The 25808-nt window shown below is 46.6% G+C and overlaps 1 protein-coding gene across 8 annotated transcripts; it reads left to right on the plus strand.

Moving 5' to 3' along the window:
* The first annotated feature begins 545 nt into the window (after positions 1–545).
* On the plus strand, positions 546–24252 carry gab1 (GRB2-associated binding protein 1). 8 transcript variants are annotated; one of them, XM_061274447.1, is made up of 15 exons: positions 546–656; positions 1133–1291; positions 16693–16821; positions 16916–17081; positions 17520–17751; positions 17821–17913; positions 18154–18391; positions 18453–18873; positions 19003–19097; positions 19209–19521; positions 20568–20660; positions 20919–21012; positions 21553–21682; positions 22907–23035; positions 23107–24252. In XM_061274447.1, exons 2-15 carry the CDS (start codon positions 1220–1222, stop codon positions 23263–23265), a joined length of 2364 nt encoding a protein of 787 aa, XP_061130431.1. In that variant the 5' UTR covers positions 546–656; positions 1133–1219; the 3' UTR covers positions 23266–24252. The 8 variants fall into 8 exon arrangements, 7 of the variants coding, with proteins under 7 accessions (XP_061130431.1, XP_061130430.1, XP_061130432.1 ...); XM_061274446.1 differs by having other exon boundaries at positions 564–993; XM_061274448.1 differs by lacking the exon at positions 21553–21682 and adding an exon at positions 22361–22436 and having other exon boundaries at positions 569–993.
* The last annotated feature ends 1556 nt before the right edge of the window (positions 24253–25808 follow it).

The following is a 25808-nucleotide window of genomic DNA, read 5'->3' on the forward strand; positions in this document are numbered from 1 at the left end:
TCTGATAAGTGAGGATGCAAAGGATGCATTTAGAAAAAGCAGGTGTAATGGGATGAAGAGGAGAAGGAAGAAAGTTTATTCTGAGCCAGTATTGGTAAGGTACTGATGTGAAAAAGCAGGTAGGCAAAATGGAAGGATGTGTAAGAATGCACAAATTAAAAAGCAGGTCTGAGGAAAGTCAAGGAAAGGTGGTGGGGGTAATGCCAGGGAAAAAATCAGGTATGGGAAGGAGATGGAAAAGAGGTCACAGGAAGGAAGGAAGGAAGGTAGGCAGAAAGTAGGTTTAGGTACAAAGAGCTAATCTCCACTTGAAACAATGCAAAGTTAGCTAGCGTTAAGGCCTTCAACTTCCGGTTATGACATTCACAATAAGATTCCCGTCAGCCGATGAACAGGCGAAATTCCACACTGAAAATCCGTCGTTAATTGACAATACAAATATACATAGAATACGTGCTATAAAAATTAAAATGTCAGAAATGACAACTTTAAATAAACACGATAAATAGACTTTTAAACTAGCAAATGACTCGTCCGCCCTACTTCTGGTAGCGGGTGTCAGCGGAAACTTGACAGAGAAGGAGGAGGGCGACTTGAGGGAAAAGACGGAGCCACCCTGTCAATCACAATTAAGAAACGACGACAGGAGTAAACTGGTAGGAAAAGCTCGGCCGGCGAAGGCACTTCATTCGAGGCTTTTTGTTGTTCTAGCTCTTGGTTACGGTGGCCCCCCCTTTCTCCTCCTCCACTCCAGTACCACCACCCCGTAAAAACTATGAACCGGCGCGGCGCGACGGGACCTTCGCGTCGCGTCCCGCCAACCGGGAATCACAGCACTTTTTCGAGCTTCAACTACTAAACAGAACTTATCGCGGTTCATTATTGTTATTTTATTTTTGGTGGAGGAGGTATTTGTTGGAAAAAAGCGTCACCGAGGAGGCTGGTTCAGCGTTTATTTCGATTCCCGACAGGCGACTTTCGAAGGACTAACTGGTAAACTATGCCCCATTTCTAGAACACACATAACAACAACACAAAATGACGCTTTTCACATGAAATGCGACCCATACACGTTTTTTTTCTTTAAAAACAACTATGAAGTGCTCGATTTGTTGTTGTTTTTTGTTCCCAGGCACAAGAGGACACTCCCAAAGGGCTCCGGAGAGCCACATTCTCTTGCCGAACTCCCAGACGGAGAGAAAGCCAGCGAGCAGCAGCTATGAGCGGGGGGAAAGTGGTGTGTTCAGGGTGGCTTCGAAAGTCTCCGCCGGAAAAAAAGTTGCGACGTTACGTAAGTGCACCTTTTAAAATAAAAATATAATCATTTGTTTTTTTATTACGGTTAAACGCTTGTTACAATTTACGTGTCGCGTTTAAACGACGTGTCATGGCTTGATTTCCTCGTGTTTGATTTGCATTGCAAATTTCTTTGGATTACTGGTACTTGAAAGTAGCACGTTGTTGTTTACCTGTTGGTGTTTACCTGGATCACCCCTAGAATAGGTTCATTGACCTTTTGTTTACGTGGTCACTGAATGGAATACAACGAGAATACGGTTTAGTGGAAGGTTTGCTTGCCTGCTGGTTCTTGACTGCATTGGAAGAGTGAAAAGAAACTATGTCGTAATTGCAGCATGCATCTCAGATGCACGGTAAACTCAGTTGTGCATTCTGTTCACGCTTTCTAGTTGCTGTATACTTGTAAGTTCCCGGTATTTTCTCGTATTGCACCACTTTGTACTGTCTCACTCAAAGGCTGGAAGAACAATAAAAAGTCTCTGGATTCCTAAAATACTTCCACCTTTGAGCTCCAACAATCAGTGAGCAAAGTCAAAGCGTGTCTGATAGCAGCACATAATGTTTTTTTTTTTTTTAAAAAAGAAACGGTTTTATGAAATCAAATAGGTCTTAGGTCAAATTTTGAAGACAGGTGGAGTACGGCACCTGTATGAAAAGTTCAGCCGGTTTTGTCTGAAAGAATAAATTAATAAATAATAATAAATTATGACTGGTGTTAGTAGATGTTAGCCAAAGATGACAAGCTGGCAGGGTGCGTCGCCAATGAAACACGTTTTTTATGTCTGATCTGGCAATTTGGTAGCATTAGATGCTTTAACTTTGTTCCCTTTTTATTTCTCTGGAATATTATTTTAGTAACATACTGCAACCTCACTCGCTTTTCGTTCCATTTTTTTTTCGACCATCACAGTCCGTTGACAACCACGTGCCACAGCTGTGTTTTACCTCAAAGTAGGTCATAATAACATAACTTTATGGTATGGTTGGAATAGAGAATAATCCAACTAATCTCTTCATCGAGACTTACGCCTAACATATGTTACAGTTTGTTGTTTTGGGTAACACTTGTCCACCGCAAAATGGTGACGTAGCAAGTGGCGCTGCAAGGTAAGCAAAAAGCTCTAGATTAAGCGAGGGATTCATTAAATCAGCTTAGCACGTGGAACTTAGCACAAACAAGCACCTTTTGTTGCCCCCCCCCACCCAGATCGACCTTTCCAAGTGCTTCATGAGACAAACAAGCTGGCAAAGCAGGATGCAGCTAAACAGCTTTAGCCTCTCTCTTAGCCTAGCCAAAGATGACAAGCTGGCAGGCAGGCCGCGTCGCCACCGCAACACATCCATTTGACGTCTGTGAAATGGATTGCGCCGGTCATTAATAATTGAATGTCCATTACAAACAAATAGCGATGAATTATTCATGGCGGTGCTGCTACAATTGTTCTCCTTAGCCACCCACTTTTGAGACTAGCGCCCGTGGTGATGCACACCGGGGTATCAGTTACACGGCGTTTTCAACATTATGACAAGCAGAACACGTAATAGCGGATCAGGCTTTTATTTGCCAGTGCTTTGTACACAGAACTCGTTGAAAGTGGGATAAAAGCCGTAAGACTTTCCGCACAGAGACATAGCATCCTGTAATTGCATAATTGAGCCATATTTGCTTTGGAGATTGGAGAAAGAGCCTTTCTTTTTATAGAGAGCCTAGCAAAGGCGGGATACTTATGTCACGTTTACATGCTGTGGCACAACAAACCGCAACGTAGATTTGTGATTAACCTTAGAGGTGCTTTCCCAATTCATTTACTGTTAGTACCTTGCTGGGGTTGACGTTTGGGCCAGTGTCAGGTGGGATGCGTAAAGCAGGTTACGAGAAGTGACTCAAGTGTTAATCCCCGTCCTGATAGCACTCTGTCACTCCCTTCCAACACGAGAAATTGGCGTCGGCACCAACTGTCGTGACGTATAAAGACTTGTCGACAATTGCCACTGTAAGGCTTAGTGTTGAATTGGGTGCTACTCGTTGGGCAGCAACAATTGCTTCTGGAGAAATGACTTCTCAAAATACATTAGACAGTTGCCATGACAGGGCGGTAGAAGTGACAACTGTTAAACCCTGTGCTGGCATCACGGCTCGGAGACGGTAGACGTCAATATCGAGAGAGAAAAACTAACCAGACTGCAGAGCGTAAAGTTGATGTTAACAGAAATAATATCCTTAAGCTGCTTTGTTACAGAACCGATATAATCTCCCGAGACGGAAATTGTGTGGTGTCACGATATAAAATACTTCTGGACAGCGGCGCTTTCAATAACGACGCGAGAACCGAGTGTCGGGTTGTGTGGTGTGTCAGGTGTTCAATATCACACCCCGGCAAGGTCTCAAGAAACCAGTTACGCGCCACTGATACTACGTCCAAAGACGGAAATTTGCCAAGTTGACTTTGACCTCTTGCCATCCTCGCAAGTTCTGTTTGTGCAGAACAGTGACGCAAGAAAATCACATTTTAGGAGAAATATGATCATGAGATGCCGGTCGATTATCAAGGCTGCCTAGCCTGATGAGTATCTGTACAGCTAACAATTACAGTCTTTTTCAGAGCAAAATATGATAAACTAAAGAGATTATTTTCAGCAACTTGGCCGGAACACTTTAGAAAAAAAAATGAACGAATCTGTCTGATTGGCCGGTTTGGGGGGAAAAAAAATCGTCTCGGTGAAGTCAGGTCAAATATATCATCATGTGCATTCCCCAATCGCTTGTAAAAGCAGGGGAAACTCCTTCAGCTCGATACATGTGCCCGCGCCACAATAGCTATGAATATCCTAACGGGGAGGATGGAGAGAAAGGGATGAGAAAAAAATACAACACGACCTCGAAAGCAACACCATGAGCCGGCCTCCGCAGAGAGCAGCTCTCTGTTCTCTTCTCCTGCTTTTTTCTTTTTTTCTTTTCTCATACCCCGTTCCCAGCGCCTCTTGGCAGGCGGCGGCGGCAAGGAATGTGAGCCTGTTCTGTGCTCCCATCCTGCTCGGTCAAGACTGTAGCCTCTTTTACTCGCAGATCATGCACAATTGCTGCATCATGGTCTTTTTATACCAAACCGCAAAAAGCAGGATTTGTCGTAACACTTTGCCAGAGAGACAATGAGATTCTTAGATGACATCAGCACAAGCGTATGGTTTGATTTATAGTTACATGGCCGGAGAATTGAGTCCTGTGTAAATTCCTGACCTGGCATCATGGAATAATACCCTAACAAGGTCCGTCTTGGCTCCGATACTGTCTTGATGGGAAGTGAGTGGTCGCTGATAAATTGAACACCCTAGCCTTGGCGTCATGGATTAATATCCTTATATATATCTCTGTATTGCTCTGGTAATACTTCAGACAGCAGAAATGTATCTGGTTGACCTCAGCGAAAGTACTTGGACAATTGTCTCTGGCGTTAAACTTCAGATCCCTGTGCCCGGTTTCACAGAATAATACTCTTAACAACTATTTTATGGCTCTGGCTAGACCTCCAAATACGGAAAACATGTCGACAATCCACCAAAAAATTGACTGTAACACGATGGAAGACGTGCCAGGGGTTATGGAACACCCTTACATGCCTCAGATACTTTCACTAGCGGCAGAAAATTGATGGAATCCCAATCATCACAGAATACCCTTACGCAATCTATCGGATTCCCGTCAGTTTGGTGGTATTTATCAAGCCTTGTCAACATTTGCTGTGACGGGACGGCAGAAATCAGAGCATCAATTGCTGGGCCAGGTGTCAAACTTTGGAATACCCTTGAATATGGCTCTGTCAGGGCTATCCTTGGACCAAAATAAAGACATTTCATTGTAAGGCTCTGCCTGCCCTGCCATACGATGCAACGTGTGATTGTTGTTTCTGCAGCGCAAGGGATAGCGGAGCCGCTCCCTGGCGCCCCGGCGAGGCTCGGCCGCCCCTTCCTGTGTGAGACGCTGATGGCTACCAGATGGCGGGTCAAGGGATAGGAGGAGGGGTCTTAGACTCGTTGCGCTGCGTTGCTGCCTGTCCGTTTTGGGCGGGCGTGCGAAAATGAATTTGCCTCGATCGAGGACGATTAGCTGAAGAGTCAGGCAGAATAGCAAACATAAGGGATGAGCTTTTCCTGAATGTAGGATAATCAGTGATCAATTTATCTTGATGGAGTCTTGAACTCACTCACCAGACCTCCACTAAATTTAAGGGGTCCTAAAAATGTCATTATGGATGAGGTCCATAACTGATGTCATCAACAGAATGGATCAACTAATCTACAAAGATCCGAAACCCTCTGGCCGGATCATCAAATGAAAAGATTTGTAACGCAGTAAAATTTTACAGTGTGGCTTTGCCAAATTCATCTAAAACTGCCGTCCATAACTCAACAATATGATTCTTCTTAGAGTTTTTGTTGTCCTTTTCTGTGTGGCCCGAAACTCTTTTGTCTAATCTTTGTAGTGGTTGCCAACTTTTTCGCAGAGGAGGAGACTGCCTCACAATGCTTGCTCGGTCAGCCTCCTCCACGGAGAAATCGGAGAGTTTCACTGGGCAGGTGTTTTCACTTTGTCACACAGAAGACTCGGAGAGGAAAGAAATAAATAAATAGCAGACGCGCAGGTACAATAAATGCAAAAGCAATCCAGGCAACTTCTTTTGCGGAATCCCAATGCTAGTTTTGAGCCCGTCCTAGCTTTCGATGTTAGAAAACCCAATCCATGAAGATAGCATAGAACCTCCAAAGCAGCAGGAGCCCAGATTCAAACCTCAGAAGCGTGAGGCAGACGTGCACCACCTCCCGGTATAGTAACCGCTCGCATTTAAAAGCGTTCAGCTGTCGTTACACAAACACTTGCGCACAAATACAGCTGGCCCTCCAGCAATGTGGCACCGTGAGATCTGACCCTCGCCGCTGTGTCTGCAGCCCCTAATATAGCCCACTGCAGTCAGGCTCGCACGACCCACTGCACCCGTTGTGTGCCGGCCAACACGTGTGCGTGTTTGTCGAGCCAGAGCAGGCGTCGGAGATTGAAGGATGGCCGGCGCGGAGATCCCGCGCGAAATATCGCCACCGACTTGTGTAATTTCCCACTTTGCCGTGAGTCAGACGCACAGGAATGGTCGCGGTGGTGGGCTAATTGCGTCGTTGTTTGTGGTCGTTGGAGCAAATTCGGTCATGTCGTTCAAGTGGCGCAATTTTCGACTCTCGACTGATATGGCTGCGTATTATTATCATTTTTAATTAGGCCTTTATGAAACGCAAATAAAAATTGTATGCATACCCGCCCCAATTTCGGAAACTAAAACTATTTAACCATCGTCGGCCTTTGCGGAACTTGACGGGTAGAATCTGTCACCTGTGACCGTGACGCGAGCAGATAATCCCGTTTTAGTTTTAGGGATCCCCCTTCAGGTTGGAAATACAGCTCTGACTTCAACGAGTGGTCCTGTTGCGGTTACCGGCCCTCTTATTGCATTAGCATTACTATGGTGCCCCATGATATCTTTGGCCTGGCCTCCAGCCCGTGGACGCGGTTCAACCCGCACGCATGTGTACTGTACACACTCGTATAAACACACACACACACAACTGCTGGGAAAAGACACAGCAACGCTGTCAAGACTCCGCCTCCCGCGCAGTATTCATTTGCAACCTGATTAGAAGCTAAGGCGCTGGTCGACCTGCTTTGCTTCGTCCAGAAGACTTTGTTGGCTCGAAACCTTCCCTGGAACTTGGTTTTGGATGACTGGTGTCTCTTTAGAAACCTTCACGGTCTTTTGGTGCAGTTGGATAAACAGCAAATTGATCAGGTCCATCATCGAAGCACTGAACTGAAGGTTGGTCAGCTGTCTTACTGTCGTTTTAATCGCGTTTGTCTATGGACAACAAGATTTTTATTGATCTAGTGAGCTAATGCTACAGCTAAAGCTACGTGAACATTGCACGTTTAAGATGTAGCAGTGCTTGAAACAGGTGAGGTAGATACCTAGCATCGTTGTTTGATTTCATTAGGTTGTGCTAGTAAACATCAAGATGAGTTTACAATTCTTGATCTGTTTGATTGTCTAAAGTAAACAAGTGCTTATCAATCGATCCTTTGTGTTTGCTAAATCACTGGTCCCGGCTTGTTCTCCAATTGGCAGTTCAAAGCGGGAATGGTCATTGCGCAGTTGTTCACGCAGAGAGCATTTACGCCATCTCCACCTGTTGGTTCAGCTCACGCCCCCTTGACCTTTCCTTCTCAAATGATGTGGGACAACCTTTAAGCCGGTACAAGATGGCTGCCGCTCACCGTGCTGGCTTGTTTTCACCACTGGATATATGCCATGTATTTTGGACTGAGCAGTTTGTATACATACTGGATCTAGACCTTGGACTTGTCAGTTTGGAGATGGATGGATGGATGTGGAGGTAGATAGCAATAGATGGTTACATGCTTTATTCATCCCGTTGAAGAAATTAGATTTGGCGTTCTTAGTATTGACTAAAAATCCAATGGCGAGCCAGACTTTGGCTTTTGAATTTCTTTCAAACAGTTTACTATAGCAGCGCATACGCGTTTGCCCCGAGAGTCCACTTTTGGCCCGAGACTCGATTTCGTCAGTGGTTACAGCCAAAGCAGGATCGAGGAATGTGTGGAATCCCAACCGCACAGCTTTGACATGCGCATGTGACTCGACAGGCGATTCGACTTAGCCAGGCCGGGCAGACAAGACCGTGCATACTGCAAAAAAAACAAAAGTTTCAAGGTTGCAACTTATCTGGGAGGGAGGGATTCTGACAGGAAGACGCAACAACAAACGGCGAGATACGGCGGGAATGATCGACATGTCCCGTGGTCGGACGGGACTACCACCTAGGCGCGCACAACCTCCTAGCCATTGAATAGGGCTCACTGTGCGAGTGACGCTAATTAAGCTCATCCAGTCTGGGAATGACTGTCAGCAGTGATTCCCATTGCTTAGACAATGGAGTGAAAGTAATATTGCTTTGGCACTTCATGTCAAGGAACACAATGTTTCTGTAGCAAGTTGTAAATGTTTCTCCATGTGATGAGGATTTTTGCAAAAGAATGCGTGTGTGTGGCGGAGAAGTGTGGACACGCATGTAAATCTGCACGTTTTGACCCTTCATGTCGTTTTCCGCCATGCAGAGTAAAAGCTATCGATTGGTGGCCTGATTGTAAGCCCGGCTGCCACGAGCTAGCCCAAGTAGCTTATATATTTTTTAATGTTGGGGACCACATTGTGGGAGCAATAATTGCCTCATTCAAGGACATCTTCCAGGACACTTCCACCTCCATCTTTGAAGCCGCCGCGTCGGACCAACTCCGACACGTCAGCTGCGTCTTTGTCGTTTCGCCTCGTGACATTGTTGCCTGCTACTATTAGCATACGAGGAATTCCTCGCATTCTCCCCGCACGTTCCCTTTCAACTGAAAGTGAAGCGGTATTCGTCACAACAAAAAGCGTCGGCGGGCGGAGAAGGTGTTGCCCAGTTTCAGGGGACTTGTCTGCAGGTGCGTCGTGGAAAGTTTAGCAGAGGAACAAGCCCGGGCACGCTCTCGGGCCTCGCCTCCCGAAGGTTCACCCAGTGACGTCTCGTCCTTATAGCTGAACAGACATCAGGCTCGGAGGAATCAGGCAGCGCTCTATCTCCAGCTCCATTTGTGGGAGTGGACGGGCCTCCGAGAGAGAGAGCAGCTAATTAGATCAGCTCCGAGGAAACCTCTCACTGACTGCCAAATGTGATTTGTATTCCTTTTCATTGGACTGATTGGATTAGACTTTTGGATTTGAGATCAGTTAAGGCTGCCACACAGAGGATGGACCGACCAGGTCAATAAAGGCAACAATGCACAAACGGAATAGAAAATGGATGGCTGTTCTCGCAGCCACAGATCAGTCCGTCCGTCCATCCATCCGTCATCCAATTTTATTCCACTTTTCTGGGGTTGTGTCACCTTGGCAGGGAAATACAGACTTCCATCTCCCTAAACTACTCCATCCAACACTTCCAGGAGAATCCCAAGCTGTTCCTTGGCCAGACGGGAGACACGGTCTCTCCAGCATGTCTCCTTCCAGTCGGATGAGCCAGGAACACCTCACTAGGGACCCGTGTTGGCCGCTGGTCCCCGGAATGTTATTCTTTGGATCTCAAATTGAAAGAGAAACCGAGAGATACTTGTAACAATAGGAATTTAACTTTGACAGAAGATCAGCATGGAAAACCTCTCAATGAGGTCTTCTACAGGCAGTGTGAAAGGTCCTGGAAAATGTCCAGGTCAACTCCATCCTCCATTCCGTCCGTGTCTGCCGCACCTTGCGTGCTTGTCGTTGTAGACCATTTGAGTCTTCTGCACTAACGCTGATGGAAAGTAGGTGGGTGCAGTATTTGGCACGTGGGTGTCGTGTAGTGGAGTAGCACCTTGATATTTTGGGTCACCTATCTCGTGGGGGGCGCAGAGGGCCGGCCGGCGTAGGTTTGGTGCTGGAGTGTTGCACGGGTTAGGGTGGGCGCTTGTTGCCAGGGGAGGCGGTGTGTGTTATTTTCAGTCCATTGTGTCTACTTCCTGTGGGTCAGGGGTTATTGGAGCAGGGTGTTGCAGACTGGACAGGAGTAAGAAGAAGAGGGGAGGGACGTCAGTGCGCTCAGCAGGAAGCACGGCCACACTCGACGAAAAAAAGAAAAAGAAAAAGGGGGCTGGTCGGCGACTCGCTCGGTTTGCGCTGCCCTTTTTCACTCGGATTATGCTTCAAATCCAGGCAAGGTTTTTGTGAGATAACCAGTAAGTGATTTTGTGTTTTGTCTTGTGTAGCGACTCGTTTGGACTAGTTCATCTGCCAAGTTGTGAGGTTATTCTTTAACCCCAGTGTGGAGTGCTTGAGCCAATTGACAGAAGAAATGTTTTGACCCGTTTCAAAATAAGCACCGTTCGGTGTTCTGTATCAAATTGATCTAATGAAAGAATCTGTTTCCCATTCATGCAATCGTCTTTCACGCCTTGTTTATCCTGGTAGCGCGTGGCCGGTCTCATGCGGGCGACCTAAGATCTCGGACACGTGAGTGCCGTTGAACCTCCTGACACCGGAGGCAGAACTCGTCTTGCCTCAATAAATCCGGTCGGCAACTACGATGCAAATATCGATGCGCCCGTCCGTGTCCTTCAAGCCATTCATTTTGATGTGGTACTCAAAATGATTAGCCAATACCTTCCCAGAAACTTTAACCTCTTCAAAATGTATCCAACGGAGCATTTTACACAGATGCCGCCTGGACATTTTGATGTTGTTTATTCCATAGTGGCAAATTCGCTGCAGGTGGCGTGACGGAACTTTACAAAACCGAAGAATTCTAAGGTTGAATTCTTAGACCCCCGATTCTCTGAGTGTCTTTTGCACGGAACGTTTCATGCTGAAATTTAGAACGTAAGCCGAAAAAGGGCCGAATGTACGAATGCGTATCATCAGCTTCGAGGGTCACTTGTTAGCCGTAGCATTTTAGCTAAGCGTTCCAAAGATAGCCCCCCGACTGTCCCCCGCTAACACAACCACGGTGACAAAAGGAGGCAAAACAGGAAACTTTTTTTCAAGTCTGGTGTGTGTTTGAGTGAGAAACAGATGAGCAGGAAGATAAAAAAAAAAAAAAAAAATGCTAACAACGTGGAAACTTCCACAAAGGGATGTTATTTTGTCTTGTGTGTGTTTTTCCTTTCCTCTTTGGCTCTTTCACAACCTATGTGCATGTTTCTGGAATTGCTGCAGGGGTACTGGGAGTGTGTGTGTGTGTGTGTGTGTGGGGGGGGGGGGGTGGGCGAACACCGTTAGCGCTTAAGGGCCGCTTTCGATGCGACGACGTCGGCCCGCGTTAATGTTTAAACCGGAGTTAATACTTCACCCTCACGTCGAAGCTTTCTTGAGCGCCTGGAGGATTTTCGGGCAAGTCGCCGGAGGACCACGCACCGAACAAAACTGTCAGACATCTCCGTTTACGTTCTCTCTCAGGCTTCCCGTCACGTTCTGTCCCCTGCGACCAATCTACTGAATGATACGGAATGATGACATGACAGTGAGGTACCCAACCCCGCCCCCCTCCTGAGATCTTTGTGGAGCCGCCCCGGTTGACAGTTCAAATCAATTTGCATGCTTTGGTACTTTGGGAGCTGGATTTTTTTTTCTTCTTGACAATCGTGGTAAGGAAGATTCGGATTGAAAGATTCATCAGGATGCGAGATTGACACTTTTTAATGTGAAGTACTGAAATGACTTTTTGCACCATGTTCCAATATTTGGAGCTTCACTTGTGTCTTAGGAACAATCATTAAAAAAAAAAAGAACTTTAGTATATTTTAAGCATTTTTGACACGGGCAATTTGCTTTTTATGGACCTTTGAGCTCCGGAGTCTTGAATACTGATTTTCTAGATTTTTTTCCAAATTCTGATTTTCCCCTGCACAGTTTTGCTGCTATGAGGCCACTTTTCAATTTCAGTTAATTTTGAGATAAAACATGATGCAACGTAGTCTATGCTCACTCAATACTCAAGTCATAATTACAGAGAATATTCATACCCCCCAAAAAAAAAGGTCATTTGTTTGGCTTGTTTTGAAACAGTTGGCACTTATTTTCTGGTCAGGTGGTTGAGTGAGAATTTCACAGCTGCACATGAAAGGCAGGGCGGGTGTTTTGCGGCTGACTTGAGGGCTCATGCGCAAGATAACAAGTTTGTTTTGATCGCGGCGGCTTACCGATCCATACATTGTTGATGCGGAGAAACCCGATCCCGGTCGTCATCCGAGCCGCCGGCGTTCACATAACCCGGGCCTTTTTATGGCACGTAAACAAACACACACGTGCGGGCGTCTTTGCGTTACACGCCGGGCAGATGCCAATTTATTTCTGGCAAAAAGCAAGAATGCACGAATGTGACCTCGGCAGAAATATGCCAGGCCGCATAGCGCCAGTGCTGTTTTTGGGCCGGGGCCAACCGCCTTAAATTGCTCTGCCGGCGAGTGCACCAAACATTCCGTTTTTAATAAAGTCGTACATGATTAGGACTAATATTTGCATTTTTAAACCCCTTTTATTGAATGTACAGGCTAAAAAATATATTTCATGTAAAAAAACAACAACAACTGAGTATTCTTCCATTGCTTTGTCTTTTTATATATTTTTAAAAATAGATGTCTTCTCACTTTGTGTCTTGTGGAACAAGTGAGATTCTCGCTCTGTGCTTTTGCTGACCCTTGCGTGTGGGAAGATGGGACGCGTTTTTTTTTTTTTTTTTGCTCAGTTCAACATAGATTCACTCTTGTTTTCTCTCCGGCAGTCGAGGGATTGAGGATGATGTTCGACACGTTACGAGGATTTGACGAAAGCTCGTTATCTTTGTTCCTAATCAGACGTCCTTCAGGCGTACGTTTTATTAGGTTGTGGGGATGTGCTGATGACATCCAACAGGAAGTCGGGTCATCAACTACGTGCTCCCTCTCCGCCGCTCTGCTCTGCTTGATAAGATTTGAAGGTGTAAACAAATACTCCACCACGACATTGTTTGTTTAACGGACACGGAAATCAAGACACAATATATTTTGAGTTTGGTATTTTTACAGTTTAAACTATTAATTGAGGCAATATTTGTAGGTGGTGTGTCAATTCCTTATTTTTCTGCTATTCGCAGCAGTGGTCCGTCGAGGTCGGCCCCGCATTTCCACGAAATTTATTTCAGCAGATCCAAACGTTTGAACGATTGAAAAGTTGAAATAGTAACAATTGCGGCGCGCATCCTTCGTGAAAATCCCATCCGGCCTCCAGCAAACCGAGGACGAGGGGTGGGGGGCGGGGCGTTATGACGCGAGGCCGAGTGGCCGTTGCACTTTTGCCCACCGGTTAACTGCCCCGCGCGGCGCTAGCTAGATGTAAAAATAGCCAATGCGCGCAAGAATCCCAGTCATGTCGCGCAAACAAAGACAGATTTATACAAGTGGCGGCACCGAGTACAGACGAGCTTTTGTCGCCGAGAGGCCGCGAGCGCCAAATGTGACGCTCTATCCCCCCCCCCCCCCCCCCTCTCTCCTTTGCAGAGCGCTCTTTGTTCCCGCGCAGACCTAGTGACCTGATAGTCAGGCACCGCGCGTACTTGTTTACTGCAGTCAAACCGGATTGCTGTGTCATGGAAATGCTCCGCGGCTGCCATTTAACGCAAATGCAGCGTAACACTCTGCTCCATGACGCTGGTCCAAGCACGTCCAGCCTATTTTGGTGTTCGGTGAACCTGGTGTCATCGTGATTGGATCTTTGCGTGGCTCTTTCCGGAATGCAAGCCTTGGCTAGAAGTAGGAAGTATAACACAGAGATAAGTATTGAGATATTGTCTGTCTACTTGTGTTGCTACACCAATACATGTGATCAAATATTCAATCAAGAGCATTTTTTTTTTTTAAGCATCGCACAAAAACAGAAATATATTCTCACGGGAACAACTCGTCCACATTTTCCTCCACCAAACACAGCATGAAACCATTACTGACACACTGTGGATGCTCTCTTTAATTTCCTGCATGGATGAGATACAGATCAAAGCTAGAAATAAAATGCCAAAATGTGGCCTGGTGTTTTTGCCTGCTGATTTTAACAAGACCAACTCTGATGATTTTGACGCCATTTTACTCATTCCCCTCATGTTTTTTTAATTTCTTTTATATATCCCAACAAAAATGAGGATGAGTCAGTGCAGGTCACTTGCCCACAATCCAGATGGTCTGGTTACTCCGTTTTTTGCTTAGTGCTAAGTTGCTAACCGTGCATCATTTATCGCAAAGGTTGCTTATTTTTATTTTTATTTTTTTCCCCCAGGCTACATTCCTAACAGTTTAAAAACCCAGCGCTCTTCCCATTATCGCTCTGACACGTGAGCTTCAAATTTAAGAGCCCGCCATGAGCGATTAGCATTTAGTGCACTTTAGCATCCCAAATGCACATCCAAGCCTTTTATCAATGCCATTAAATGGAAAATATTAGCACAAGTGCTCAGGTGTGATGATGAGATGTCCATGTTTAGTTTGATGGACTTTCAGGGCAAGTGTTTCGCTAGCATCAAATTGTCAGAATGTTCGCTTGTGAACCGCACCACCACAAGATGAATCATGAGCCCCCCTCCATCATTAATAATGTGACTCAACTCAGTTGGCATCTCCCCCTGACCCTTCCTAACCTCAGACCTTCAATACCTCCTCTGTTTGCACCCCCACTCCCTCGGGCTGTAGGAACTGGGTGGGACCAGTGGATGTTGTCTTCCTGTTTTTCATCCTATCAGGAGAGGAGACTGTGGAAAAGGGGGAAGAAAAGTTTAAGGACAGCTGTGATGCCAGGAAAGGGGGTGATGGGTGGGTTGGTTGGGGGGGCGTATGCCAGTCCCCATCCAACTTGGTTCCATGCTGTCCCATTCCCAACTCTGAGACAAGGCCAGCTCCCGAGAACTGAAGTTGGCACGCGTTTAGAAGGATTGATCTTACCGCCAATTACGGAATACACGGAACTGGATTGATGCTGGTTTCACACTCGTTAAGGATTCCTCACTTGAGGTATGTCGGGGATATTTGTAGCAGCATGGTGTCATTGTTTTGGTGAGTTTTTGTGGTATTTGGTGGTCAATCAAAGCTGGTAACATCAAGTATAGGTAGCTTGGTCCCGGGCTTTCGCCCCCTATAGGCGAGGCAAGGCATACACAAGCTAACTCAATGGACGTCGCATAATTAAGTATGACCGGTAAGAAAATACAATCTTGAATAAAAACCGTTACAAAGAAAAGTTTGAAAAGCAGAGAAATAAAAAGTAGCTGACTAAAATTACGCAAGGTCTGTTTCTGTGTGACTTGTCATCTTCTGGAAATAAACAGATGGCCCTTCATTGTCATTTTGCCGTCCCACAGTGTGCTTTGTTGTGTGTTAGACAGTGTCACGCTATTTACCGCCAGCGATGGGAAAACCCATGTGATGTTTCACAATACTTACAAGACAGCGTCGCAGGCAGGCATTACGATGGAAATCTAATTTGCAGTTAGAAGAGGTTTGAGTCCGCATGGAAAAAAAAAGCCCACAGATGGGTGAGCGTTTTGAGCTCATCACCAGCACGCTCGCGCCCGATCTGTCCGTCACCTTGAAGCAGACTGAGCCTTGGCAATTTGAATTGCTTTTGAATTTTACTCTTCATCATTTGATTGACAAGAGATAAAGAGTTGAATAACATTTTGCATTTAGCACCATGGCTAACTGAAGGACTTGATGTTTTGGAAACATCCACTGTGTATTGTATAACTGGAGGACTTCCCCCTGTGGGCTTGCCTTTTTATTTATTTTTTATTTTTTAATTCCAAGTGTTTACCGCTAATTTGCATAACAACCCTTCCAACCTTTCGTGTCACTTTTACTGGAATTTCTTACTCCCCAGCATTAACCTTGTTGTTTTGGTCATCTCCATTGCCTGGGCCTCCTCGCTGTAACCTTAGCTCAATGTCCCCTTTGCATCGCCAAGCGGGTAACTTGACCTAAAATGGCCGCGTCATATGCCGGAGGGCAAAGCTCTCCTTTCTCCCCCGCAAGATAACAATAACACAAACGTTCCCGTGTGAGGTTCTGTTTGTTTATCCTACACTAAAGCAAACGGGAAATGTTGACCGTGACCACATTAAGCAATACTGATAACTGCGATATGAAAGGGGGGGAGAAAAAATGGGATCCAGTAAAGGTTTTGGTGCTTCCTCGGATTTTGGCCGCCAGTTAAGTTGCGAGGGTGTTCTGAAAGCTTGTTCCCGAGTCTTGGCCTGCTCACAAAGAGAGACCCCAGAAGAGCGAGAGAGAGCGTTGTCCTCAAGGCCCAGCACTTGTCGTTCCCAAAAGCGACAAATCAACAAAGCTTGTTATTAAAATTCCTCACACACAGTATGCGCCGTTATCTGGCGGATCTCGGTTTTCTTCCGCAACGCTTCGGCTGACTTTGGTATTTAGTGAAGCGGTCCTGGCCTCATGTTTGTGTTTCTTTTGTTTTGTCATTGAATTGTAACGAAACAGTTTGCCCTTGCCACCATTATTCACCGGCAAAATGACCTCTTACAGTTTTCACGTGAACTAATAATTAGCCGCTTTGACGCTGAGATTCTGCAAAATGGCAAAATTTAAGACCCGCCATGTTTTTTCCCATGTCATCGGTCGGATTATTGGATGGAGTATTCCAAACCTGGTTACATGAGGGTGTGCACACTTTTGCTTAATTTTGACTGCCCCTCTTCATTTTCTTTATTTGTACAAGTCGCGGGCCGGATTATTGGATGAAGTCTTTCGAACCCGCTCAGCTATTTTTTTTTATTTTTTTGCAGGCATGGAAGAAGCGGTGGTTCATGCTTCGCAGTGGCCGTTTGACAGGCGACCCCGATGTGCTGGAGTACTACAAGAATGACCACGCCAAGAAGCCCATTCGCGTCATTGACCTGAACTTGTGCGAGCAGGTACATTTGCTCTCCAAATACATTTTTTTTTTTTATCCCCCATTTTTTTCACTGCGGCGCTTGTCGGTAAATCTGTGACGAAACCGATCCTTAGGTGGATGCCGGGCTGACGTTCAACAAGAAGGACTTGGAGCACAGCTTCATCTTTGACATCAAGACCATCGACCGGGTCTTCTACCTGGTGGCTGACACGGAGAAGGAGATGAACACGTGGGTTCGCTGCATCTGCGACATCTGCGGCTTCAACCCCACCGATGACGGTACGGACAGACAAACGCAAAACGAAAATAAGAACACGCAAGAGAACAATTCGTCGGTTTAAACCATACTATTTTATCGACGTCATCTTTTTTTTGACAATGTTGCCGGTTAAAAATGGCCACTCTCAGAAACCGAGATGCTAGCGACAAATATTCTCGCACGTGGCGATTCCTCGCGGCATAATCGCGATGACCGATACGAGACGATGGGATAGAAGTAACGGCGGGAGGTGTGTGTGACACGAGCGAAATATTTCATTTCCTCACACACATCAAGAGCACTGTTTGACCAATAAAGGTTTCGAGAACTTAATTTCCTGTTCCCCCGTCGCTTCTAAATATCGTTCGTACAGCAAGATGATTTGAAATGGTCACAACCAATGAACTGAGAGAGACATGCTAAAATGGCCGCCGCCCTCTCCCATCTGTTTATTTAAGAGGCTGCCAAAGCTGGCCAGCACTCGGCCATCGGCGGCCCGGTCGTGGACACGCCTCCGCACACGGCGCTCGGCAACGCGATGGGCCCGGCGGCGGCGGCCGCGCTGACCGCCGTGCCGCCTCCCTACCAGCCGGTCAGTGTGCGGCATCTGGACTCCCAATCCAGCACGGAGGAGCCCCAGGATTACTTGTGGCTGGTCAACTGTGAGAGCAAAAAGCCCGACGCCAACAGGTAAGAGTGACGTTCTTCCCCGCACTGCTTCTCGGCCCTGCCCACCTTTCTTCATCCCTACTGGACTAGCTCGGTGCCGCTTCGCTCGTCTCTGGACGGAGACCGGGAGTATTTGCTCCTGGAGGAGTGCGAGAGCAGGACTCTTCCTCCTCAGGCTAGTCTGTGAGTGGCCGGCAATTCAGCTTGAAAGTGCCTGCCGTGTGCCGTGTTTGACCCGCACCAAACTAAAACATCTTTCCAAAAACCCCCGGAAGGTGTTTGTCTTCCATTTCGAAGCATGTTTTGGAATTAACCAAAAGCATTTTCAGTGTGGAAAATGGAGCTTGAATTCCAAAAGGTTTCATACATTTTTACGATGACTCCACAAACTCAAAGGGTCCATGTCCCGTCTCGTCCTCTCAGAGCCCACACCGAGTGCTCCAAGTCCACCTCCTCCGAGACGGACCTAAACGACAACCTCCCGTATCACCGGACGCCCACGTCGTCCACGTCGTCGGCCAAGCACGGCTCGCAGAACGGCTTCTTCGCCGGGCCCCCGGCCCCCGCCTCCGCTTCGTCTCTGTACGACTCGCCGCCGTCGCGGGGCGCCTCCCTCCGGAGTGACAACGGCCTCTACCACCTCCCACGCAGCTACTCTCAGGTAGGGTTGATAATCTTGACATACAAGTGCCCACTTTAATTAATGTGCGTGTCCCTATCAGGACACCGTGCTTCTCCCCAAATCGGCCTCGTCCCCCACGGCCCACCCGGACCTCGCCGGCGACGGGTCCGAGGTGTACGTCTTCAACACGCCTTCGCGGAAGGCCTCGGTGGAGTCGCAGATCCGCAACCTGTCCATCAGCTACGACATCCCGCCCACGCCGGGGGCCAACGCCACCTACCAAGTCCCTCGCACCTTGTCTTCCTCGGAGGGGGGCGGGGACGTCTTACCCCCTCCCAGGCCACCCAAACCCGCTTCCGGACCGCCGCCACCCCCCGCCGAGCGCTCTCCAACAGACACTTACTACGTGCCGCGCTCGGCCTCGGAAACCGACGGCAACTACTGCGTGCCGACAAGTGGCGGGAATAAAGCGTTACGCAGCAACACGATCGCAACGGTCGACTGTTCGCGCCTACGCAAAGGTTTGCATTGATCAGTTCTTTTTTTTATTGGCAAGGGGGGGGGGGCTCACTTTTCATCTGTGCTTTAACGCTTTGGCAAATGTGTTCAATTTTGTAAAATATTGATCATTTTATGTCTTTTTATTTTAGATTTCGGTTCCCAGGACTGCTACGACATTCCCAGATCATTCCCGTCAGACAAGAGCTGCTCATTCGACTTCAACGAAAGTTTCAACAGCTACTTAGTGAGTTGTACAGCCGCGCTGACTTGCGTGGTGTTGGCAGGTGAAGCGCTCCAAAAAAAAATAGTTACAATTGACATCAATACGCGAAGCTTGAAAATCGTTGTCTTGTAGAAAAACAAAGGCATGGTACCCGTGGGCAGCCAGTCCTCCGAGGAGGTGGACCAGAACTACGTCCCCATGAGCGCCAATTCCCCGTCCCACCATCACTCGGGCAGCTTTTCGGGCAGCTTTTCGGAGCCCGTTCACGAGACCAACTACGTCCCCATGACGCCCAGCACCATGGAGTTCTCCTCGCTGGGCAAGCAAGTGCCGCCGCCCGCCCACATGGGCTTCCGCTCCAGTCCCAAGACGCCGCCGCGGAGGCCCATGCCTAGCGACTGCCAGCCGCCGCCTGTGGACCGAAACCTTAAACCGGATCGCAAAGGTAGGCCCGTGACTTACAAACCGGCCTGTCTTGTCGCTGTGGTGGTACCGCCAAGGAAATATAAATGTAATTTTTTTAGAAGGTAGGTGAAGATTTATCTGGCACTTTGGAGAGCTAACAATATTTCTAAATAAACAAAAGTTTAAATTCACCACGATATGACCCCTTAGCAGAAACTTGAAGGTACCACCACTGTCTGCTGTTTGCCGGGGCGCTTGCGGAATGCCGACTTTGCAGTAGGCGTCGCTGACCGGCCATCGGTGTTAGTCGCCCTAACCAATTTGTGCGCCTTGCTTGACTGTCCGTTCTTAAAGCCATGAGTAGCAAATGCACTAACTTGCCCATCTTGAATTATTTTGGACCTCCGTGACATCCCCTTGAAACCGAAACACACTGAGCTCCTTGTCAAAGGACTCTTGAACCCGAGGCACCCTGCAGACTGTTTATGGGCTTATGCGGGATGCATTCGGAGTGGTCACCTTCCATCCCCTTTGTTTCGCCCGCGTGAATGGAGCGCTTTGATGAGCCAGCGCCTAGCGAGGGGGAATTACCATCTGGGCTAAATGCTGAGTAACGGGAGGGGGGGTCAGAGAGGACATGGAAACCAAAGTCAAATATGGAAACCACAGCGAGGAAACGGAACTTGGCTAGCCTTAAATGCGTGTTAAGAGTGTGACGCTCCATGTTTTGAGATTTTTGTGCCAAGGGGAAAAAAAGAAAAAGGAATTTTCTTTTGATAGAAGTTGTCAGTGTTGCATTCGCGCCATGTGCGTGTCAGTTTTTTTTTTTTTTTTCTTGCCGCAACACGCCTCCGAGGACTCTCCGTGCTTCTGCACAGCTCGTCATGCATGCACAGCTGTGATGTCAGTCTTTGTGTGGGAAGCGGTGCGGTGCATGTTTTTCATGAGGGAGGGGGGGGAGGCTATGTGTTGTCATGGCGATCATAATCGGACGGGGAGGCGAGCTGGGCGCCGGGCAGCTTTGCATGGCGGGGGAGTTGGCATATGATGTGATATAAAATGATTACGTCTTCTTTCGCCAATCAGGTCAGAGTCCGAAAGTAATAAGGTCAAAGGGGGTCGGTTTAGAGCGAACCGACTCCCAAACTGTAGGCGAGTTCCCGCGGGGACGACGCAAGGGTAGGTACCCCCCTCACTGAACCCAAAAAGTCCTCTTGACTTCTTGTCTTCCTCTTGACTCTTTTTGCATGTCATCCTGGTGTTTGGGTTCTTCTATTGTGTAAGATAATGATGAAATATGAGTGAGTCATATGCTATCATGACACATAAGGCACAAAAAAATGTTTATTTAAAATCGACCACCATTAACCAGCCACTAATGTTTGTTTTCTACGACAAGAAAGTTGTCCATCATGACCCGGTTGTGCGTCGTTTCAGGTAAACCCGCTCCCCTCGAGATCAAACCACTGCCCGAATGGGAGGAGCCCTGCACGCCGGTCCGCTCGCCCGTTACTCGCTCCTTTGCTCGGGAGTAAGTGTGCAACAAACTTTTTTTTTTTTTTTTTTTGGTTCTTCTTAGTGGTGACTAGAACCAAGGGTGTGTTCACATCATTTAGCCAGTTAAGACTCTTATAAAAAAAAAAAATTGTTACTCAATTATATTACACCATCAATTAATTGTTGAGCAAATAAACCTCTTCAAGTTGGAGATGACAACTTAAAAAAAAAGAAAACTGCATTTTGTCTCCACTAGGCGGCTCCACTGAGACGACTGTTTTTACTCGATATCCTCATTTGACTCACTAATGACGTATTATTATTTTTTGGGACACTTTCCTCCTCTATTTTGGTTAGTGAACACATCCTTTTCCCCAGTCCACTCAAGTAGCCACTAACCTTCCATGCATTCATGTAGTCCGGGGGATACCCCCCCCCCCCCCCCCCTGACGCTTATGTAACACTCGAGCGGCGAGCTCTATTTTCGTGTTGAATGTCGCCGGGGCTCTTGTGGGCCCCCTGTATTTGTTTCTCAGTGGTGTGTTTGTGTGTAAACATTGTGAATGCCGCCCAGTCTCTCTAGGTTCCCCATGCCCGCCCGGCCCCCGTCGGTGCATAGCACCGCTTCCAGCACTGACTCCGAGGACAGTGATGAGAATTATGTAGCCATGCTCTCTAATATGAAGAACCAGTCAGATGAACCAGTATGTAACACACAACGATGCATCGTACTCTCAGTTGAAAAGTTGAAAAAGGTCATCTTGTCATACAGTGGTGCCCCCCCCGCCCCCCTCCAATTAATGCACATTTAACATTTAGCATATACATAAGCACATAATGTTGATCCACCAATAAGATTTTCGTTTTATTGGACCTTGGTCAATTTTTTAAATATATTAAAATTAAAAGATGGGGGGAAAAAAAAAAATCTAAACACAAAGCGGCGCCTAAAATGGTGTGATTGCGTAATAGCCATTCCCTATCGCACAGAGGCCGTCCGTCTCCCACTTTTCGAGTCCCTGCTCATCTCCCAAAGCCAAATGACCGGCAGCTCCAGACGGACTCCTCCTTTCTTCCCCCCCCCCCCCCCCTGCTGTTTTTCTACTTTATTTTTCATTCTCTATTTCTGTTCCTCTGCTTTTCAGGTTTTCAGTTCTCGGAAGAAATCTGCTTTATTTCTTTTTTTGGAATGTCTTTGAATGCGCCGTGAAGTCGTTTTAACCTTTTTGTTGGCCTTTTCCAGCCACTCACCACCTTCCTTGCTGCGCCGTAATCCCTCGAGTTCTTCATTTCTTTGCCTTCATTTGTTTTACCTGCTCTTCTCCTCTTTCCTCCGCCGCCCCCTTCCTCCCGCTTTTTTTTTTTCTTTCCTTTTTGCGTAGAGAGGAGTCCTTCTACTGCACGGTCCCCATCACCCCCATAAAGAGGGAGGTGGAGGAACTTGACACCGTAGAGGAGGTGAGCAGGGTTGCAAGGCTGGAACTTGCCACGGCCACCATTTGGGTGTTTGTTGGATCTTGAAGTGGATCTTTTTTCTTCTTAATTGTGATCGGCGGTTTTAGCTGCACGTCTGTTGGTTGGTCGGATTAGTCACCATCTTAGTTCTAATCACTCCACCCTACATGTTAGTTTTCAAATTAACACAAGGGCAAGGTCTGAATATGTCGCGTGCTGTCACAATGGCGCAAATGTCATTGGAATTGTTAGACTGCAAATGATTTTTAAAAAAAAAAATCTAAATGATCCTAATATTAGAAATCCCATTAATTGTGTAATTTAGAGCAATTTTATGCTCAAATTTCTCAACAAAACCATTTTTGGTTATTGTGACAGCACCAGAGTGAGTTTTCCCATCACTGTAATTGCCTTTTTCACTCTCTTCTATCAATCAGACTATCTTTTTTTTTTTTTTTTAATTGTGCCTATAGAGCACAAAGCTGGGCCCACCGATGACGGTCGACGGCGGGAGTAGCCCCATGGTGAAGCCTAAAGGAGACAAGCAGGTGGAGTACTTGGATTTGGACCTGGACTCCGGCAAGTCCACTCCACCTCGGAAGGTAGGCGGTGTTTATGTATATGTATATATATTTTTTCCTCTCTGTGCTCACCCCCCTCTTTCCTATTTCAGATGAAGAGCAACGGCTCCGGCATGGCGGCATCAGACGAGCGCGTGGACTACGTGGTCGTGGACCAGCAACGTACGCAAGCCCTCAAGAGCACCCGCGAGGCCTGGAACGACGGCCGCCAATCCACCGAGACGGACACGGCAACCAAAGGAGCCAAGTGACCTTTTTTTTTTGTGCGTGCGCGTGGTCATCACGACCGAACTCCTCGCCCTTCGCGGCATTTCCGTAACCACTCCGCCATCTTCTGGTTTTTGCACTGCCGGCGGGATTTTGCGGAAGTCGGGGGAACGAGCGGACCGGCCACGATCGTTGGTCAATTCTTACTAGCAGGGTTTTCTGTCACCACTAGTTGAAAGACTCTCGTCGTAAACAGCGGCGGGGAAACGATCGGCGTCAAAAAGACGGAACTTGTCAACCGGTGCTTCCGTTTGAGTTTCGATGGCGGTCTGACTCCGTCGACGTGTATAAAAAGTGTTATGTATATACATCGGAAGACGTGTTCTTTTGATTTGTTCAGAATATTCAGCACGTTTGACTCGGAAGGTGCGCAGATTCTGCAGGGTAGAATCCTGCTGGTATGGTGACGACGCACCCGTCCGTCGTCCATCATGGCGATGAGCGGACGCATTCACTGTGAGCTTTTACAACATCGCCGACACTTTTTTTTTTTCCCCCTATAAGTTATGCGAAAGGTGACAAATAAGTTCCGAGCGTCGAAATCAGGTACGCGTACTAATGACCTGTAAAAGTCATCACTAATTTATTTGAGTGTCGTATTCTCTGTACGTAGAATGTTTCCACGGTCCATTCGCCTCATTTCTGACCCCTCTTCGGTTTATTTCAGACTGGTTACTATCGTCAGGGACACAAAATGGCCTTACTAACCTGTGAAATATCCCAAAAGTGTGCTGTCTAAGCTGTACATATTTTTTTGCCATTGATGAAATTTAACATGTACCTTTTTTTTAGAAAACAAAAACGTGCCTACTAAAAAAAAAAAAAAAAAAAAACGCCTTCATTGGATTTTTTTGTTTCCCCCCCCGCAGTATCTTTGTGATTATGGGATGCCAAGTGGATGACATCCTTTTTTTAATCTTGCAAGAAAAATGTACAAATTTCCAAGTGGACTAAATAAAATTCAAAGTCAAGTGTGTGTGTTATAGTTTGGACTGATACTACAAACCAACATATTTTATCGTATTATTCTTTACATGTTTTACCAGAAATGACCACTAGATAGCGCTGTAGTTTGACGAACTGAACATCGCCTTTGTTGCTGCTCTTGGAATGCTCCTCCTCCGGGCTAAAATGTAAATACGACTCCAACTCTTACTTTGACTTTCTTAATGGTTCAACTATATCATATCTGCATTTTGCTGTGTCATGTCTGCAGGCTCGACCGTGCTCATTATAATTTAATGCCAGACTGCAGCCAATAATAAAACTGCAGTCTAATGCCATTTACGTCGATGTGTTGACCTTAAATTTGCAAAAGAGCGGCGAAAATTAGGCTTTAAAAAGGAATAAAAAATGATGCCAAAATAATTTGAAATGATTTCAAAATGCCATAACACTTGTGACCTGCAGGTGGCGATAATGTCCACCATCTTCAGTTTTTTTGCAACGATGCACCCAATTACAACGCTTCTTCCGTTGACAATGAAGTCCCATGAAAACAGCATGTAAATATAAATAAAGACAGATAACGGATGAAAAAGCAGCCATATGCTAAGCTGTCACGCTCTCATCTCACAAAGTGACGCCAAATGTTTAGCAATTCCATTTGAGCGATCCGCAGGGGAACCGCGGGACATCATAGTCCAATCTGCTCTATGTTGCTAAAGTGACGGAGACATCTGCGTTAATCACGTTTGCTTTGTGGGGACCTTGCCAAGAAAAAAGAATAAAAAATGACGGCTCCAGGAAGGATACGAAGTAACAAAGAAATGCGAGATTAGAAAGTGTCCACTGTTGTTGTTTTTTTTTTTGGGGGGGGGGGGGCTTTGGGGGGCATTTGTGAACATCAGACTTTAAAAAAAAAAAAAATCTTCAACAGAATGAGCATAAAGTTGTTCCATCATCTCAGTTTATTTTATCTTATTTATTAATAACCTTGCAAATCTGATAATTGTTACTTTGGGAGTCTGAAATGAGAAGATTTGGACTAAGTTTAGTTCAAAAAAAAAAAAAAGCTCTATATGATTACTCGATTTTTCAAACACCAGATGAGAAAATTTGATAATCCATTTGTGGTCGATTAATCGATCAATTTTGACACCTCTCGCGACATCACCAGCAAAGATTGATGATTAGTTTTAAAACAAACTCCTCCTACTGCTTGATGAAGAGCTCTGATAACCAGTCAGCAGCATTTGGCTTGTCTTGTTTTAATGCACGACGCGTTAATGGAGACCACGACGCCGGCGCCGAGAACAAAGGTCCCTCCAGAGGCCCATTTGCCCTGCATGGCCTAATTGGGCTGCGTTGCGCCGTGGCCAATTGATGCGTCCTCTGCCGAGGACACTTGGAACCAGACCAGAACTAATACTAATTAATGCTCAGCTAACGACCCGTCATAAAGAATGGTTCCGGTTTCTCTTTTTATGAGCTGCTCGGTGGAGAGCAACTATTTTCATCATCGACTCATCTTTCACGCTATATTACAATTCAGGTTATTGCTACAATTATATATTTTTGTTACGTG

This window comes from Syngnathus typhle, linkage group LG3 (genome assembly GCF_033458585.1).
Source record: "Syngnathus typhle isolate RoL2023-S1 ecotype Sweden linkage group LG3, RoL_Styp_1.0, whole genome shotgun sequence".
Taxonomy (NCBI): Eukaryota; Metazoa; Chordata; class Actinopteri; order Syngnathiformes; family Syngnathidae; genus Syngnathus; species Syngnathus typhle.